The sequence below is a fragment of the Elephantulus edwardii genome, unplaced genomic scaffold (assembly GCF_000299155.1).
Source record: "Elephantulus edwardii isolate Elephantulus edwardi_28Jun2011 unplaced genomic scaffold, EleEdw1.0 scaffold00442, whole genome shotgun sequence".
Taxonomy (NCBI): domain Eukaryota; kingdom Metazoa; phylum Chordata; class Mammalia; order Macroscelidea; family Macroscelididae; genus Elephantulus; species Elephantulus edwardii.
This window is the reverse complement of record NW_006400192.1, coordinates 534,486-552,294: the sequence shown is the minus strand read 5'-3', so window position 1 is coordinate 552,294 and position 17,809 is coordinate 534,486. Positions and strand designations below refer to the sequence as shown.

The following is a 17,809-nucleotide window of genomic DNA, read 5'->3' as shown; positions in this document are numbered from 1 at the left end:
AATTTATCTTGGAAGAAGTATAGTGAGGGTGTTCCTAAGAGACAGAGTGTAAAACTTTGTCTCACATACTTCGGGCATGCCATCAGGTGGACTTTGCTACTATTGTTGTTACGTACCATCAAGCAGACTATAACTCATAGAGATCTTATGAATGATAGACCTGAATCTTGCTCTATCCTGTGTCATCCTCATGATCTCCAACATGCCCACTGTTACAGTTACTGTGTCAATCTATGATAATGAAGGTCTTTCTTTCTTTGACTCTTTCTTCCCCATGATGATGTCTTTTTCAAGAACTGGTCCTCTCAGACAATATGTTTTTTGAGACCAAGTTTCACCATCTTTGCCTCTAAAGAAACACAGATTAGGTTACACATCCTCCAAGACAGACTAGTCGGTTCTTTAGGCAGTCCATGGGATTTATTTAATATCCTTCTCCAACACCGTAATTCAAGAACCTTATTTCTTATTCTGTCATCAATATTCAATGTCCAACTTACAGATACACAGGAGTAAAAGAAAATATTACTTGGATTAGGTACACGTATTTCTTTATTTCAGAAAGCTTAATAATGATTAAGGATGACAGAAGAAGTGATGTCGGAGACGAGTATTAAATATACCATGGACTGCCAAGAAAACAAGTAAGACTATTTTGCAGAGGGTGAGACCAGTTTCTCCTTGAAGACTATGATTTTGAAGCTCTGTTTCACATACTTTGGATACGTGACCCAGAGGGACCAGTCCTTGGAGGACAGCACAGGACAGAAAGACCCTGGATGAGACGGACTGATACAGTAGCTAGGGCAGTGGGGGTTGGTGTGTCAGAATTAGTGAGACTTGCTCAGGACAGGGCAGGCTTCAGAGTCATTGTACATAGGGTCACAGGTGATTCAATGGCACATAACAACAAGAACAAGTCTTTAATAAGATATTGTTGTTCTTTTTTAAAAAAAGAAATTGAATATAAATTACATTGGGGAAATCTGCTGTTAGGGACTTCTCCAAAGAATTAAAGAGCAGCATGTGGCAACCAATGGTGATGTGAATTCATGTAAAATGAAAGTGTTGACAATGCCAATCTTTTCTCTATAATGCTACTGACCCACTAGTGAATATTTTTGTTTCCTTGATACTGATATGTAATCCATAGTCTTTGATTTTCTGCAGTAAACATTTTAAGTCCTCCTCATTTTCAGCAAGCCAGATCATACCATTTGCATAATGCTGCTTGTTGATGAGTCTTCCTCCAATCCTGATCCCAATCTTTTTTATACTGTCCAGCTTCTGAAATGATTTGCTCAGCATACATATTGACTAGGTATGGAAATAAGATACAACTCTGATGCATACCTTCTAGATTTTTAAAATAATGCAGCGTTCCTTTGTTCTGTTTGGGTAACTACTTCTTGCTCCGCGTACAGGTATCATATGAGAACATTTAAGTGTTCTAGGATTCCCATTCTTCTTAATATGATCCATAATTTTTAATGATCTACCAGTCAAATGCTTTTCTATAGACAATAAAACACAAGTAAATGTTTTCTTCTGGCATTCTCTGCTTTCATTCAAGATCTGACATTAGCAATGTTAACCCTCACACCACAGCCCCTTTTGAATTGAGGTGAATTTCTTGGAAGTTCCCTGTTGTAATGTTCCAGCTGTTTTATAGTAAGTGTTAGCAAGATTTTATTTGCATATGATGTTAATGATATGTTTGATAATTTCTATCTTCTATTAAATTAGAGAATAAACATGACTGTCTTTCAGTCAGTTGTCTTGGTATTGCCTTCTAAACTTTTTGGTATAGGCTAGTGAGTACATTTAGGGCTGCATCCCACCCCCACCAATGAAACATTACAATTAGTACTCCACCAATTCCTGCACTCTTATTTTTTGTCAAAGTTATTAATGTAACTTGAACTTTTTCCTTTAGTACCACTGGTTCTTGATCACAAGTTACTTCTGAAATGGTTCAGTATCACCCAGTTCTTACAGTGACTTTGTGTATTCTTTTCATCTTTTTTTTTAATAGTTTCATAACTGTGTTTCATAATCAGCTAATAGTTTTCATCTACATTGAGAGTTTATAGGTTTTTGAAAATGGTACATAGTATACCAGTACACTGTATATAGCTTGTTTGGGGAATCTTCATCCTCATTATCTTTTCTGGACAACCATATTCAGATGAAGTTTGGCCTTATTCTTTTGGCCCAGATGGCTTTTTAAGCCTGGTATCAATGAGAACATTTGGTCTTCTTATCATCTTCATGGCCAACTCCCTGATCTCCTTGAGGGCCCAAGTGGAACTCTTCTTAAAGCCTACTCCATGGATACACTAGTGAATGTTGATGGCATACTGTCTGGTCACCATTATGTTGATAGTAGGATGGCCCTTCTTCTCACCACCCTTCTTAGCAGGGCCATAATGCTGGAACCAGGCAAGAAAGGCCCTTTCTTCACCTTATGATATTACATGCATCACTCAATATTTGCCTTTAGAAACCTTCACAATTGCTTAATTTTGTCCAGTTCTTTCCTTCAGCTTGAGGAATGTCAAGCCTTCCTTCTTTTGATTTTCTAACTTCATTTTTTTCCAAACTTCATTTTAATACTTTGCTTTGTCTCTTCAAGCTGCTCTTTGAAATTACCTGTTCATCTCTTTTACTTCAGCATTTCTTCTCTTTTTGCCTATATTCTAGAGCAATATTCAAAGTCTCTTCTGAAATGCATTTTGGTCTTTCTCTGCAGTCATCATAACAACCTTTTACTTTCTTCATGAATGATATTCTTAATGTCATCAAACTACTCTTTGTTCTTTGGTCATTAGTGTTAAAGGTATAAAGTCTATTCTCAAAATGATTTTTAAATTGAACCGAGATAGACTCAAGATCAAATTTCAATTCCCGTGGACTTGTTTTAACATACTTCATTTTCAATTTGAAATGACATTTGAGTAGCTGATGATGTCCTTGTTTTCACTGTCAAACTGCTGTGAGTGACCTTCTCCAATGATCTTTCCACAGATATAGTTAATCTGATTCCTGTGTAGTCTATCTGGTGAGGATGACATGTGTAGCTTATGTTTTTTAAAAAAGGTATTTGGAATGTACAAATAATTATACAAAATTCGATCACCTGACGTCCAGTTTCATTTCTATCACCAAGTTTGTATCTTCCAAACACCAGTCCTTCTTCTTTTTAATCTTCACATTCCAGTTACCAATTATTATCAAACATGCTGACTGCACATTCAATCAATTACAGACTGCAAAAGTGTGTGGAAATCTTTAATTTCTTCATTTTTTACTTTAGTAGTTGGTGCATATATTTCAATAACAGTTGTATTTATAGATTTTCCTTGTATGGGTATGGGTAGTATTATTTCACCTCATGGTATTCAAGGGTCCTTGGTTTGAGAAGAGTGTCAGCAATGCAGAAGGTAGCCCTCAAAGAGATGGACTGACAGAGTGACTATAGGTATAAGCATAGTAAAGATTATAAGGATGGTACAGGATTGAGTATTATTTTGATTTGTTGTACAAAGAGTCATGTTGTTGTTGTTATGTGCCGTCGAGTGGTTTGCGACTCATAGCGACCCTATGCACAACACCCTGCTCTATCCTGCGCCAACCACACTGCCTCTGACACACCTATCTCAATTACCCCAGTCACCGAATCAATCCATCTCATAGAGGGTCTTCCTCTCCTGCGCCGTCCCTCTACCCTCCCAAGCATGATGTCCCTCTCCAAGGACCCGTCCCTCCTGGCAATATGTCCAAAGTATGTCAGACGAAGCCCCAGAATCCTTGCCTCCAAGGAGTTGCTTGGTTTAATCCTCTCCAAGATGAATCTGTTTGTTTTCCTGGCAGTCCAGGGTACATTCAGTACTCTTCTCCAGCACCACAGCTCAAAGGCATCAACTCTCCTTCTGTCCTCCCTAGTCACTGTCCAACTCTCTGATGCATAACAAGCGATTGCAAAGACCATGGCCTGTATCAGGCGCACCTTAGTCTCCAGAGAGACACTGTTGCTCTTGAGTACTTTAGAGCGGTCCCTAACAGCAGACTTTCCCATAGCGATACGCTTTTTGATTTCCTGACTGCTGGTGCCAAGAGTGTTGACTGTGGAGCCAAGCAAACTAAAGCTGTGAACAATCTCAATCTCTTTGCCATCCATCCTGACGCTGCAAACTGGTCCAGTGGTGAGAATTTTTGTCTTCTTGACATTGAGCCTCAGTCCATATTGAAGGCTGCAGGCCTTGACCCTCTGCAGTAAGTGCATGAGGTCCTCCTCAGTTTCAGCAAGCAGGGTTGTGTCATCTGCATAACGCAGATTGTTAATAGATCTTCCACCATCCTGATGCCACAATTCTCCTCATAGAGCCCAGCCTCCCAGATAATCTGCTCTGCATACATGTTGAAAAGGTATGGAGACAGGATGCATCCCTGGAGTACACCCTTCCCAATTTTGAACCATGCAGTGTTATCCTGCTCTGTTCTAACTTCTGCCTCTTGGTCCAAGTATAGGTTTCGCACTGTTGTTGTTGTTAGCACAACTAAATGTTCTGGGATTCCCATTCTTCTCAGAGTCAGCCACAGTTTGTTATGATACACACAGTCAAATGCCTTTGCATAGTCAATGAAACACAGATATACATTCTTCTGGTATTCCTTGCTTTCAGCCAAGATCCATCTAACATCAGCAACAATATCCCTAGTACCACGACCCCTTCTAAACCCAGCCTGGATTTCCGGCAATTCTCTGCTGATGTGCTGTTCTAGTCGTTTTTGGATAATCTTCAGTAGAATCTTACTTGCATGTGAAATCAATGATATTGTTCTGTAGTTTCCACTCAGTTGGGTCACCCTTCTTTGGTATGGGAACAAATATAGATCTCTTCCAGTCAGTTGGCCAAGTGGTTATTCTCCAGATTTCTTGACACAACTTGGTGAGCACATCCAGGGCAACATCTGTTATCTGAAATACTTCAATTGGTATACCATCTAAGAGTCATAATGAATCAGAATTGACTGCAAAAACACCTAATAACAATGAAGAAAACGAAAAAGAGCCCAATACAGAGGGAAGGCAGAATGTGGAAAGACAGACATATTACTTTTTCCAGTGTGAACTTTTTTGCTAGCTGTTATAAAACTGGCTCTAACTTCTAGTAAACTCAGGTATACCAAGAAAAATGTTGCCTGATCGTGAAAATTTAAACAAAATAGAAAAGAAACTTTTGGGTAGAAGGGTTAACAATGAGAGATATTCATTATTAGATATTAAAATATATTAGAAATCTTTATCAATTAGTAGTGTCAAAGCCAGTAAGATTGGCAAAGGACAGAGCAGGGTTTAGGTACATAGGGTTTGTACACAGGGTCGCTATGAGTCGCAGGCAACTCAACAGCACATAACCAAAAACAATTAATATAATGCAGTAAGGATTCATGAGTAGAAGAGCAAACAGTCTAGGAATTCAAATACAGATTAAAGCATGTAAGGTTAAGGTGTTCTTGTGAGTTAAGTCTGTAGAAAGTTGAACTGCTAACCAAAAGGCTGCACATCTCCAGCTAGTCAAATCTACCTGCAGCCTCTAGGGATAAAAAAAATCCATTTCTTCTTTCAAAATTTAGAGCCTTGCAGAGAGGGATTTATAACAATGAAAGAACTTTTCTTACTTTTCAAAAGGAAGTCTGCATAGTGGAGTGGAACTGGGGGGAGAAACTGTATAACAATGAAAGAATTTTACTTTTCAAAGAGTGAACTGCGGGGAGGAAATTGGGCAGGGAGAAAAGTGCAATCATGAATGAGTGGAAATTCAAAGTCTCTGTAAACTTTCATTAAAATTAATAAAACAAAAAAATAAAAAAAATTTAGTCTTGGAAGCTAATGGAGAGCATCAAACAGAATTCACTCAATGGTGTAAATCTTTTTTTTTTAAAAATATATTTTTGCTGTTGTGTACCACTAAATTGGAATCAACCCACACCTGACACTCCAGTGGATTTTCGCAGGCAATAAACTGCATAGAAGGAGATTATCTTTTTCTCATAGAGCAGCTGGTACATTCAAAATGTGTACCTTTGCACTGGCAGCATAACTGCCTACCACTAAGCCACTAAAGCTCCCTATTTTTATATACAAGATTAGTTAATAAAGTTGGAAGCTCAAACTAGTGAAGGAAAAAGGTACATTATTCTAAAATATCTGGAAAATATTCTAAACGAAATAAAAATTTTAATTGTGAAAAATAATGACAGAATATTCCTAGATAAAAGCATCAGATAGTAATTTAAAACGCTGGCATGAGGAAAGTTTTTTTATGACTATGGCTCCAAATCCAGAAGTAAAAAATACTGAAAAACTATATTTTAAAAAATTATGTGGTGAGTTCTAAGCAAGTCAAAACACCTTTCTCAAAATAGGAAAATTATTATCCAGCATTCCTTAGAGGCAATGGAAGGGACTATTCTAAGCAAGTCAAAAGACATATTTCAAAAAAGCACAGGGTTAGCAAAGAAGAGGAAGGCTCTCAATCAGGTGGACCAACACAGTGACTGCTACATTGGAATTTAGTGTGTCAGGAAGCATAAGGATGGTACAGGAGAGGGCAGGGTTCAGATCTGTTGTTCACAGGGTTGTTATGGGTCATAGTTGACTTAATGGCACCTAACAGTAACAACAACAATATAAAAGAAAAACAGGCAAAGGGCACATGGGTCATAAAAAAGGCAAAACAAAATTTCTCAAGAAATGATACTTGAAATCTCACTCTTTACAAAAATGTAAATTAAGATCACACTATAGACTCACTATTTAAGTACACAATGAAATACTATGCAGATATAAAAAAAAATTCAAAGATGAGGGAAAGAAAGATATTCTGCAATTGTTGTTGTTAAGTGCTGTCTAATCATAGATAACTCATAATGATCCTACGAACAAAAGAAGGTTCATAGAGTTTCCGGACGCAAGACATTTTGGAAGTGGATGCCACTTCTGCTTCCAAGAAATTCTGCAATTACTTTCATGAAAAAGACCAATGACATATAAATGAAAGACAAAACGCAGCATTACGAGAGATGTGTGAGAACCAAGAAGTAATGATTTAAGGAATCTATAGAAAATTACTCACAGTAAACTTCTACTTATTGTCAAAATATATCAACTTACCAGTTATTTGTTGCGTAGATCCATTTAACCCTCTCATCCCATTAATTTCTCGAAATGTTACTAACTGTCCCGTCTCAAGTTTGTGAGGCTGGTTTTCAAGGCAAGTGACAATGCCAGGGTTAGCCTAAAAATAAAAAGGACCACCTACTTTTAAAAATTGTTTATATTCCTATAAATTTCAAATGTCACAAAATGGACCATATGATACCATAAAACTTTTAAAAGAAAATTTTAAACCATTCTTTTACATAAAATCAACCTTTAAAGCACTGTTACAAATAATGAACTTGTTTTAAATTTGTAACACAAAAAGCATCATTTCTATATTTGAAGGGAGCTATGAATTCCACAAAGAAATTTAAAATATTTCTGATGTGGAAGATCAATGAAATATAACGACTTCTGATGCAAATAAAAAATAATCAGCTTTTCAGAGGCGCTTATAGACTGCTATAAAGAAATATTCTGCACTCTAGCTTATCAGGATATGAAGAAAGGGACTGATTTTTACTATTAAAGAAGATGAATGAACGGGTAAAAGAATAGAAATTTCTTAATTACATATAATCTTCCATGCTAAAGTGATAATTTACATAAAAATCAAATGAAATTAGTATCCTCTCTTGAAATTTTATAAATTTAAAGGATCTAAATATTCTTTTGCTGCTTAATTTGAATAAATATATAATAATCCCATAAATAGGTAGATAAAAATAACAAAGTAGGTTTGCTAATAAGAAGAAATAACTTACTATTAAGTTGTAAAATTAACATTCCCTAAGTCATCATTTGTAGTCAACTTGACGGAACATAACTGACCAAGAATAACCTCATTTCCTAAACTTCTTAATATATGAAAACATCAATGAACACAAGAACTCATATTAATTCTTGTAGATTCTTTTAAAAAGTATTCTTTTTAAAAGTATGATATTTTTGAGAACTAAAAACAATTAGAGGGTGAAACACTGACCAACCATTAATTTTCCTGAAATAATAATAGGGAAAGTAAGAACTTATTCTGTGAGAAAGAAGATAAGCAGGATGGTTTTTCAAAGGCAATGCGGCAAATACAACCCACTGCCAATGAGTGACCCTGATTCACAGAAACTCTGCAGGACCGAATTGTTGTTGTGTATGGCTGTTGAGTTGGAACTGACTCATGGCTGACCCTCTGTCTGGTTTTCAGAGGCAGTTAATCACACAGGAGGAGACTGCCTATCCTTCTCTTGTGGAGCCACCGGCGGCCTTGAAACCTCGTGCTTTCAGGATTATAGCGCAGCTTCTTGCCAATAGGCTACCAGAGCTCCCTGAAGGATAGAGGAGAATGACTATTAGGCTTTTCCTATTCCTTATAAATTATTGTAGCTGTATGCCATTGAGTCAGAACCAAATCCTACCTGATCTGCTAGCTGGTGTTCAGTGACAGTAAACTGCATGGGAGAGAGCGTTCCCACAGTGTAGCTGGTGGATTTGAAACACATGCTGTTGGGACTGAAGCATGTCTTACCACTAGGGCACCAAAGATCCTTTCAAATAGTTTTAGAAATATAACAGATTCTAAACGTTTTTATGTGAAATGATTTAGGTGTGCCTCTTCCTTGGTATATCTAGTAAGAACTGGGCTAGGTGACCTATTACATGCTTAATATACCATGTTCTGACACAGTAAATCATTAAATCACAAATCATGGTCCATAGGACCATGATGTTAAAAAAAAAAAATCTATCAAAATGTAGATGTTGATCTATTAAGTATTAAATGATGCTATAAAGAAAGAATCTAAGATACTCTTATCAAGTAATAATTTTACTTCAACTTGGTTTTGTAAAATAATAAAACCAAGAAACTGACAAAAGTTAATAAAATATTCCTCTATACTGTACAACATTGCACAGGGCAATATTCTACTAGTATCATCTTGAAGAAAATAGTAGTCATCAATTTTTAAAGTTTTCTTTTTAAATGTTCTTGAATCCAACCATACTTGCGTTATGTTTGAAATAAAGATTTCTTTTGGTTCTTCTCCTGTTGTATCTAAAACTTCAAATTCATCGCCGAAATCACAAAACAACCGTGACCAAATTCCATGTACATCTGCACTGATGAACTGTTAAATGACAAAGACTAAGTCAGGCTTATTTATTTATATATATATATAAAGAAAACAAAAATATTCAAATATCTTAGAGCATTTTATGATGATTTCATTTCTAAGTTGTATCTCTTGGGAAAGTGAATTGCAATTAGGAGAAATCACTGATGCGTAGACTGGCTTAGGAATTACTGACTGGACATCCAGCTCAACAAAATTAAATATTCAAGAACAAGCAACACCAGCATTTCATCATCTATTTTTAAGACATTCTATTGTTACTAAGAATATACAGAGCAAACATCAATTCACCCATTTCTACAAGTACAATGAAGTGAAACTGATCACATCCTTGGGTTGTGCAGTCAGTATCATCTTTTCCTGAGCTGGTCCTCTAACTGATACTGTCAAACTGCCCCTAATTTTTCTATCTGATCTGAGTTGCTGTTGTCACTATGGTTCCATATAGATACTTTAGAAAGTTTAATAGTTCAGGCAGACTTTTTTTAAAAAAAAAATCACTCACTCACTCACAGCTGTGGAGTCAATTTTGACTCACAGTGACCCTTTCCTGTGTTCCTGTAATTGTCAATCACACCGAGAGGAGAATGCCCACGTTTTTCCCGTGGAGCTACTACTCAGTATTCATACTGTGGTGGGTTAATAACGCAACTCACTACAGAATTAAATGACAATTTGTTTTGGTTTTTAAGACAATTATAGAGGATATTTTTAGTTTTAATGACTATGTCTGGGCATTAATTTCATCCAGTTTCTGGCTCCAGAAAGTCTAGTATTCATGTTGTTGTGTTTAGGTGCCACTGACTCAAGTATAGCTCATAGTGACTCTATGATCTGATCATCTCTGATATATTAAAGCCCATTGTTACAGTTACTGTGTCAATCTGTCTAGTTAAAGATCTTCTCTTTCGTTGTCTCTCCACCTGTACAAGTAAGATGTCTTTCTCCAAGGAACAGCCTCTCGTAGCAACATGGTCAAGGCATCTTTGCCTCCAAGGAACATTTCGGCTATACCTTCTACAAATATTTATTTCCTTGCTAGTCCATGTACTCTTCTCCAACACTGTAGTCCAAAGGCATCAATTCGTAATTTGTTCAACATATGGATTAAATAGGTATGAATACACACCTTTCCTCATTTTAAACCATGCAGTGTTCCCTTGCTTTTTTGCACAACAGCCTCTTGGTCTAGGTATAGGTTTCACATGAGTACAAGTAAGTGTTCTGGACTTTCCATTCTTCTCAATGTTAGTCATAATTTGTTATGATTCACACAAATGCCTCTGTATAATTAATAAAGCACAGAGACAGCTCTTGTTGTTAGATGCCATAAAATATGACTTATAGTGGGCCTATGAACAACAGATCTAAACCCTGTCCTATAATGTGCTATCCTCACTTCATGATAAACTAGAGCCCATTGCAGCAGTTACCATATCAATCTACCCGGTCAAGGGTTTTTCTTTCCATCGCTAACCCACCACTTTTTTAAGCATCATGTACCTCTCTAAGGAAAAGCCCCTTCTGGCAAAAATGCTCAAAGTACATGAGGCATAGCCTCATCACCTTTGCCTCCAAAGGGCACTCTGGCTGCTCCATTTTCTAAAACCTCTTTGTTTGTTCTTTTAGAAGTTCGTAGAATGTTCAGCACTCTTCTCCAACATCACAGCTCAAAGGCATCCATTCTTCTGTAATTCTTATTCACTGTCCAGCTCTCTGATACACAGCAAGTGATCAGAGAGACCATGGCCTGAACCAGAAGCAAAGGTCTTTAACTGCAGACTTTTCCAGTGCAATATGTCTCCTGATTTCTTGACTGCTTGTGTTAATTGTGGATGTAAGGAAGATGAAGTTATTGACAAGTTTCAACAATTTCTCCATTATGATGTTGCCTATTGGTCCAATGGTATGAGGTAAGAATCTCTGTCTTGACATTGAGAGGCAATCCATATTTAGGGCTGTATTCATTGATTTTCTGCAACAAGTCCTCACTTTCAGCAAGCAAGGTTGTATCATCTACATAATCATCCTGATGTCACATTCCTCTTTACAAAGTCCAGCTGCTCAAATAATTTCCTCAGCATACGTATTGAATAGGTATCAAGAAAGAAAACAACATTGAGGTACTCTCTTCCTAATTTTAAACCATATAGTGTTCCCTTGCTCTATATGCACAACAGCCTCCTGATCTAAGTATAAGTGCTGTGGGTTTCCTATGCTTCTCAATGTTAGCTGTAACTTTTTATGATCCACACAAATTCTTCCGGTATTCTCTGTTTTTAGCCACGATCCATAAAGTTCCTGTAAAGGCCTCTCTCAGGCAAAAAGGGCAATAAGAGTACTAAAAACAACAACTCAAGCAACAATTCTGAAAAGATCATCAACAAGGAAAAAATCACTGTATTGGAAATCAAATACTCATTTTTGTGAAAGGATAACACAACAGCACTGAAATGTATGGTAGGGAATACTAAGCTTGGATAAAGTGGAGGATTAGGTTAAGTCATGCCTAAGAAATCCCAATTGCAGTATATTGCCCCCATCCTGCCTCCAGCCAAACACACTGACTGAGGGTGGATTCACAATCTGTCTGTAGTGCTATCCGTAATGATCTCTTTCCCATGAGACTTCACAAAAAATGGAGAGAGTAACTGTCATATCTGCACTCTTGACCTCTCTCAGGTCAGGTGGGTGACATCATATTGTCACTACTATAGATTTTAACCTAGTGGGTTTCTAGAAATATATAAATTTTCTAGGACAAGAATGCACATTTTTTTCCCTGTTAAAAGTCCTTACTTTTATTTTTTATTTTTATGTCCTGGGTCGCTATGAGTTGTAGGTAACTTGATAGTTCAGAACAACAAAGCCCTCTCCACAGAATATAAAGCAAGTGGTACAGAGATATAGCATGAATCAGAGGTGTCATCTGGAATGAATGATGGGTATTACCAGGACTTGCAACCGCTTTCTCATCTAATATGCTAATGAGAATGGGTTAGTGGACTGTTGAGAGGATGGTGGACAATTTCTCATGGTTACTGTGATTCTCACATGCCTTTCTTATCAAGAATCTTGGACCCAGAACATTCAATGATAAAAAAGGCTAGGACTGTCCTGGTTTCTTTTCCCTTATCAGGGGAACTCCTTTCCTGTTCAGTTTATGTTGGTATACAATCAAACACCTAGCCATTCTTAGTACTACAGTCTGTTCCTAACAGGGAGGGACTGAGGTTTCTCAATTGTAGCCACCTTAGTTTTAAGCAGGAACACACTTGCCCTGGGTAAAAGCAGCACACATACATGAGTAAAGAAAGTATTATTCTATCCAAAGCCCATGTGTCTTTCTTGGAAATCTTGGATTATGGTTCAACAACGATTTGACACATAATGAAAATCAACTGGACAAAAGATGTATATGTTAATGTCTGGATTTACAGTTTATTTGATTGGTTTATACATCTATCCTTATACTAGTACTACATTGTTTAGATCACTATAGATTTATAACAACATTATGAAATCAGAAAATGTGAGTCCTCCCACTTTGTTGTTTTTTATCTCCCATAAGATTAATCCAGATGTGAATGTAAAGTAATTTTTTGTAATTCTGAAAAAGTGGATTTAATTTTGATAGGAATTACCCTTTTTTTATAATTTCTACCAAGCTCATTTTAAAAAATATTTTATTTATTTTTCATTTCAATGAACATCTACAGAGATTTTGGAATTCCATTCATTCATTGTTGCACCCTTCTCCCCGCCCCCCCCCCCCCCCCCCCCCGTTTGCTCCTCTCCTTGAAAAGCAAAAAGAAAAACTCCCTCATTGGTACACAACCCCCCCCGCACCTCCCCAAACCCCACCCCCTACCCCCAAATATAATCCACTCTGCAACCCTCATTGCATACTCCTACGATAAAAATAATGCCCTAAAATATAATACTTTTAGACTATTCTCTCCCCCATAGACTTCAATGCCGTAAACATATTTCATGCAGTTTTTCTCAGCCTTACCCCCAACCCGATGCCAGCCTCATTCTACAACAGTGGCACCATATAGCATTTGTCCCTTTGTGACTGAGATACCTCAACTCAGCATAATGTCCTCCAGGGTCACCCATTTTGAATAATATTTCATGAGTTCCTTGTTTTTCAATGCAGCATAGTATTCCATTGTGCAAATATACCACAGCTTCTCTACCCATTCATTTGTTGATGGGCATTTAGGTTGTTTCCAACTCCTTGCTATTGTAAACAAAGCCGCGATAAACATGGGTGTGCAAGCTCATTTTTAATCTTCGAGGGCTTTTTTACACTCGCTGTTCACACCTATATCTTTATATAATGGGCTCTTTCTCACTATTCAGAGCCATCTTCAAATGCTTTCTCCTGATAAAGATTTTCATGGCCTTGCAATCATACAAAAAAGAATTCTTCTCAAAATGAAGTTCTATGTTTAATCAGCATGTTTGTATTTCCTTAAAGGACTTAAAACTGTTTGGAAAAAAACATCATGCATTTAGTTGATTTTCATTGTTTATTGTTATTAGAAGGTAAGTTTCATAGGTCTGGGAATATTTGTCTTTTTTTGTTCATTAATGCTACATAGGACTGTCTGTGTCTACATAGGATTGTGTCTGCTACATAGTGATACTCAATGAATATTTGTCAAATAACAAATTAATCACTGGAAAATCACTCTTATTTTATAAGATGGATGACAGATTCAGTGTTACTCATTCTTTCTAATTAGTTCTTTATTAGTTTTCCTATTCATCCTGTATGCAGAGCAGATTATCCGAGAGGCTGGGCTCTATGAGGAGAAGCATGGCAGAAGCATGCTGTTAGCATTGGTGGACGATCTATCAACAATCTGCATTATGCAGATGACACAACCCTGCTCGCTGAAACTGAGGAGGACCTCACTTGCTGCAGAGGTCAAGGACTGCAGCCTTCAGTAGGGACTGAGGCTCAATGTCAAGAAGACAAACATTCTCACCACTGGACCAATCGGTAGCATCAGGATGGACGGTGAAGAGATGAGATTGTCCACAGCTTCAGTTTGCTCGGCTCCACGGTCAACACTCTTGGCACCAGTAGCCAGGAAATCAAAAAACGTATTGTGATGGGAAAGTCTGCAGTAAGGGACCTTTCTAAAGTACTCAAGAGCAACGGTGTCTCTCTGGAGACTAAGGTGTGCCTGATACAGGCCATGGTTTTTGCAATCACTTGTTATGCATCAGAGAGTTGGACAATGACTAGGGAGGATGGAAGAAGAATTGACACCTTTGAGCTGTGGTGCTGGAGAAGGGTATTAAATGTACCATGGACTGCCAAGAAAATAAACAGATTCATCCTAGAGAGGATTAAACCAGGCTGCTCCTTGGAGGCAAGGATTCTGGGGTTTCATCTGACATACTTTGGACATGTTGTAAGGGGAGACAGGTCTTTAGAGAGGGACATCATGCTGGGTAGAGTGGAGGGACAGTGCAGGAGGGGAAGACCCTCTATGAGGTGGTATGATTCAGTGACTGGGGTAATCGGGATGGGTGTTTCAAAGGCAGTGAGACTGGCACAGGATAGAGCACGGTTTAGGGCTGTTGTACATAGGGTCGCTATGAGTCACAAATGACTCAACGGCACATAACAACAACAACAACAACATTAGCCAAACTGAGATCCTTTTTAATATAGGAAAAGGTATACTACAATAATAAAAGTCCTATGTGATTGCTCTCATATGGGGTTTTAGGCAACCCACTGATGATGTACAGACAGATTTCTGGATAGTGAAACTGTCCTTATCTGCCTGCTTACCTATATGCCATTATTAGATACTTTTACCTTAATTGGAGGATATTGAGAACGACAAAAGTCATTAATCTTCTTCTGTAATGAAAGTCTGCTCTCGGTCAAGACTACACACTGTTGAGAAAAATGTAAGAAATTAATAACCAAAACCAGGTAATTATTTAGGTATATAAAACTTACAAATACATTGTTGTAAACAAATGCAGTGTTATTATATTCCATTCTAAGGTTAACATTTCAGCATTAGAGTAACAGAGGTAAAAACAGAACAATATACCAGTATCAAATTCAATTATCATCACCAACTTTACAGAAACAAAAATCTTATGTGATATTTATCTACATTTCAAGGCTATGGTAGATTTTTAAAAAATTAGTTATTTCAACGAGAATACTAATTTGGTCTCAGGTTATTTTCATGTTAATTTTAAAGGGGAATTCTATTATCTTAAAACCTACATTCATTTCACTTAGAGATTCAAAGATGACACAATGAGTATTTGCTCTGCAATAATATGATTAGAAAACCAATAGTTCTATTATTTAAGAAAGGGAGCTCCTGTGGCGTTGTGGGTAAGGAGTTGCCCTGCTAATCTGAAGGCAAGTGGTTCGAATCTACCAGCTGCTTCTAGGGAGATAAATGGGTAGTCTCCTCCCAAGTGATTTACAGCCTCTGAAAACCTGCTGGAGGGCCAGCTGAGTCAGTTCTGCTCTATGGCACACACCACAACCACATAAAAAAGATAGCAAATTATAACTTTCAATATTTATTTTATATTTTTGTGATCACCTTTTATTTGTACTTATGTACTAAATCAGATGTAAAAGTCTCTTAAGGCTGTATTCTCTTGGTAAGTAAAACTAGTAAAGAATGTGACTATAAACACAGATACAATGAGAAATGGCTCATGCTGTCCTAATTCTGCAGTTAAGGTGTCAGGCTGGTGGGTTTTCCTGATTTATGGCTGGTTAGACAGCAGGTTTCTAGTTCACAGTCTGCACGAATTGGTGAGAACTCTGGCGTGATTCACAGCCTCAGGAAACCTGCTGGAGAATCAGCTTGCTATGTGTCAGTTCTGACTCAAGGACAATGAGTTGGTTTTTTTGGTATAGGTCTAGTAGCTGCTGCTTTCTCATATCCCAAGAACAGATCAGATAACGATGAGTTAGATGTCGTACCAAGAGTAAGAGAGAGCTTTGCCAGAACATCCATTTACATTGACTGTAGTACACATCTAAAAAAAAAAAATTTTTTTTGTTATACCTGATTGGCTGATTATGTCAGAGGTGATAATTTCATATCTGAATGCTGGATGATTTAGAATTACACAAGAGTGATTGATGCCTTTTAGTTGTGGAGGTGGATAACAGTGTTAAATATCCCATGGAATGCTAAGAAAACAAAGTGATCTGTCCTGGCGAAAAAGAAGCCAGGTGCTCCTTGGAGCAAGGATTGTGAAACTTCATCTCACAACTTTGAGCAGGTTGGAAGGAGAGGCCAGTCCTTGGAGAAGGACATCACGCTTTGAAAGGTAGAGGGGTCAGCGTGAGAAAAGAGCTTCGATAAGATGGACTGATAGAATAACTGTGAAAACTGGGTCAGGTGTCTCAGAGATGGTGAGGTTGGCTCAGGATAGGGCAAGGTTCAGAGCCATTATTCATATGGTCAACACAAGTTGATTCAATAGCACTTAACAAGAAGAAGGAAGAGCAATCTGTTCAATGTCTGCCAAACCACTGGGAATCAACTTAACCCAGTCAACAGAAAACATTAACCATTACATTCTCCTTTTTGTTAACAAATCATCTACACATATGTCCTTAAATTATACATAGTTTCTAAATAAAGACCATTATAAAGTCATACTTGTTCCTAATGCAGTATGACTAATGTGTATCTAACTGATATAGCACAAGTTCTCTTTAGTCTTATTTATAAACAATGGGATAAAGCATGGTACAAATGGGAAAAAAAGCCAGTAAGAAATACATACACATAAATGTAATGAAATAAGGAAGAAATACTCTGTAACTTTCACATTCCTTGTTTCTGCAACTGGTCACATGGTCATAGCTCTGGGATTTAAAACCACCTTTTTCCACAACTGTATTACCTCTGCCCTCAGCAAGAACATCAGTTGGTTATGATTCTTTGTCTTGTGGGGCTATCCAAATCTTAATTTATGAAAGATCTGGGCAATTAGTCATGTTGGAATTTAGTTGTTATAGTCTACTTACATTCCCCCCAACGCCCGCCAGTAATACTAAGAAAATTACAAAGAATCTCCTGTATTCCAAATATACTGTTTATGTAGTATTCATTTGATTTCCATGGGGTAACTAGGATCAAGCAGCCTTGGTGCTGAGGTGCTTAAAATGCTCAGTTGCTGGCCAAAATGTCAGTGACCTGAGACTTCCTACATTTGTGCTGTCCACAGTAAAAGGTTTTGCTGTTACTGCCAGTGCTTAAAAAAGAAGCTCCTACAACCAGGAGAAGATAAAAAATAGATGAATGGGACCTTCTAAGAATCAAATCCCTATGCACATCCAAAAACTTCTCTAATAGGGTAAAAAGGGAAGCCACAGACTGGGAAAAAGTATTTGGTAATGACATATCAGATAAGGGACTTATATCCAGAATTTATAAAATACTTGAGCACCACAACAAGATAAAGGTAAAGAATCCAATAGAAGAATGGG

General features: G+C 37.4%; 1 protein-coding gene across 1 annotated transcript in view; it reads right to left on the bottom strand.

Annotated features, from left to right (window-relative positions):
• Positions 1-17,809, bottom strand: part of UBA6 (ubiquitin-like modifier activating enzyme 6) — a 120,003-nt gene that overhangs the window by 81,702 nt on the left and 20,492 nt on the right. Inside the window, 3 exon segments of the mRNA XM_006902726.1 lie at positions 7,181-7,304; positions 9,169-9,291; positions 15,143-15,223. Coding sequence (XP_006902788.1) covers positions 7,181-7,304; positions 9,169-9,291; positions 15,143-15,223 — 328 coding nt within the window.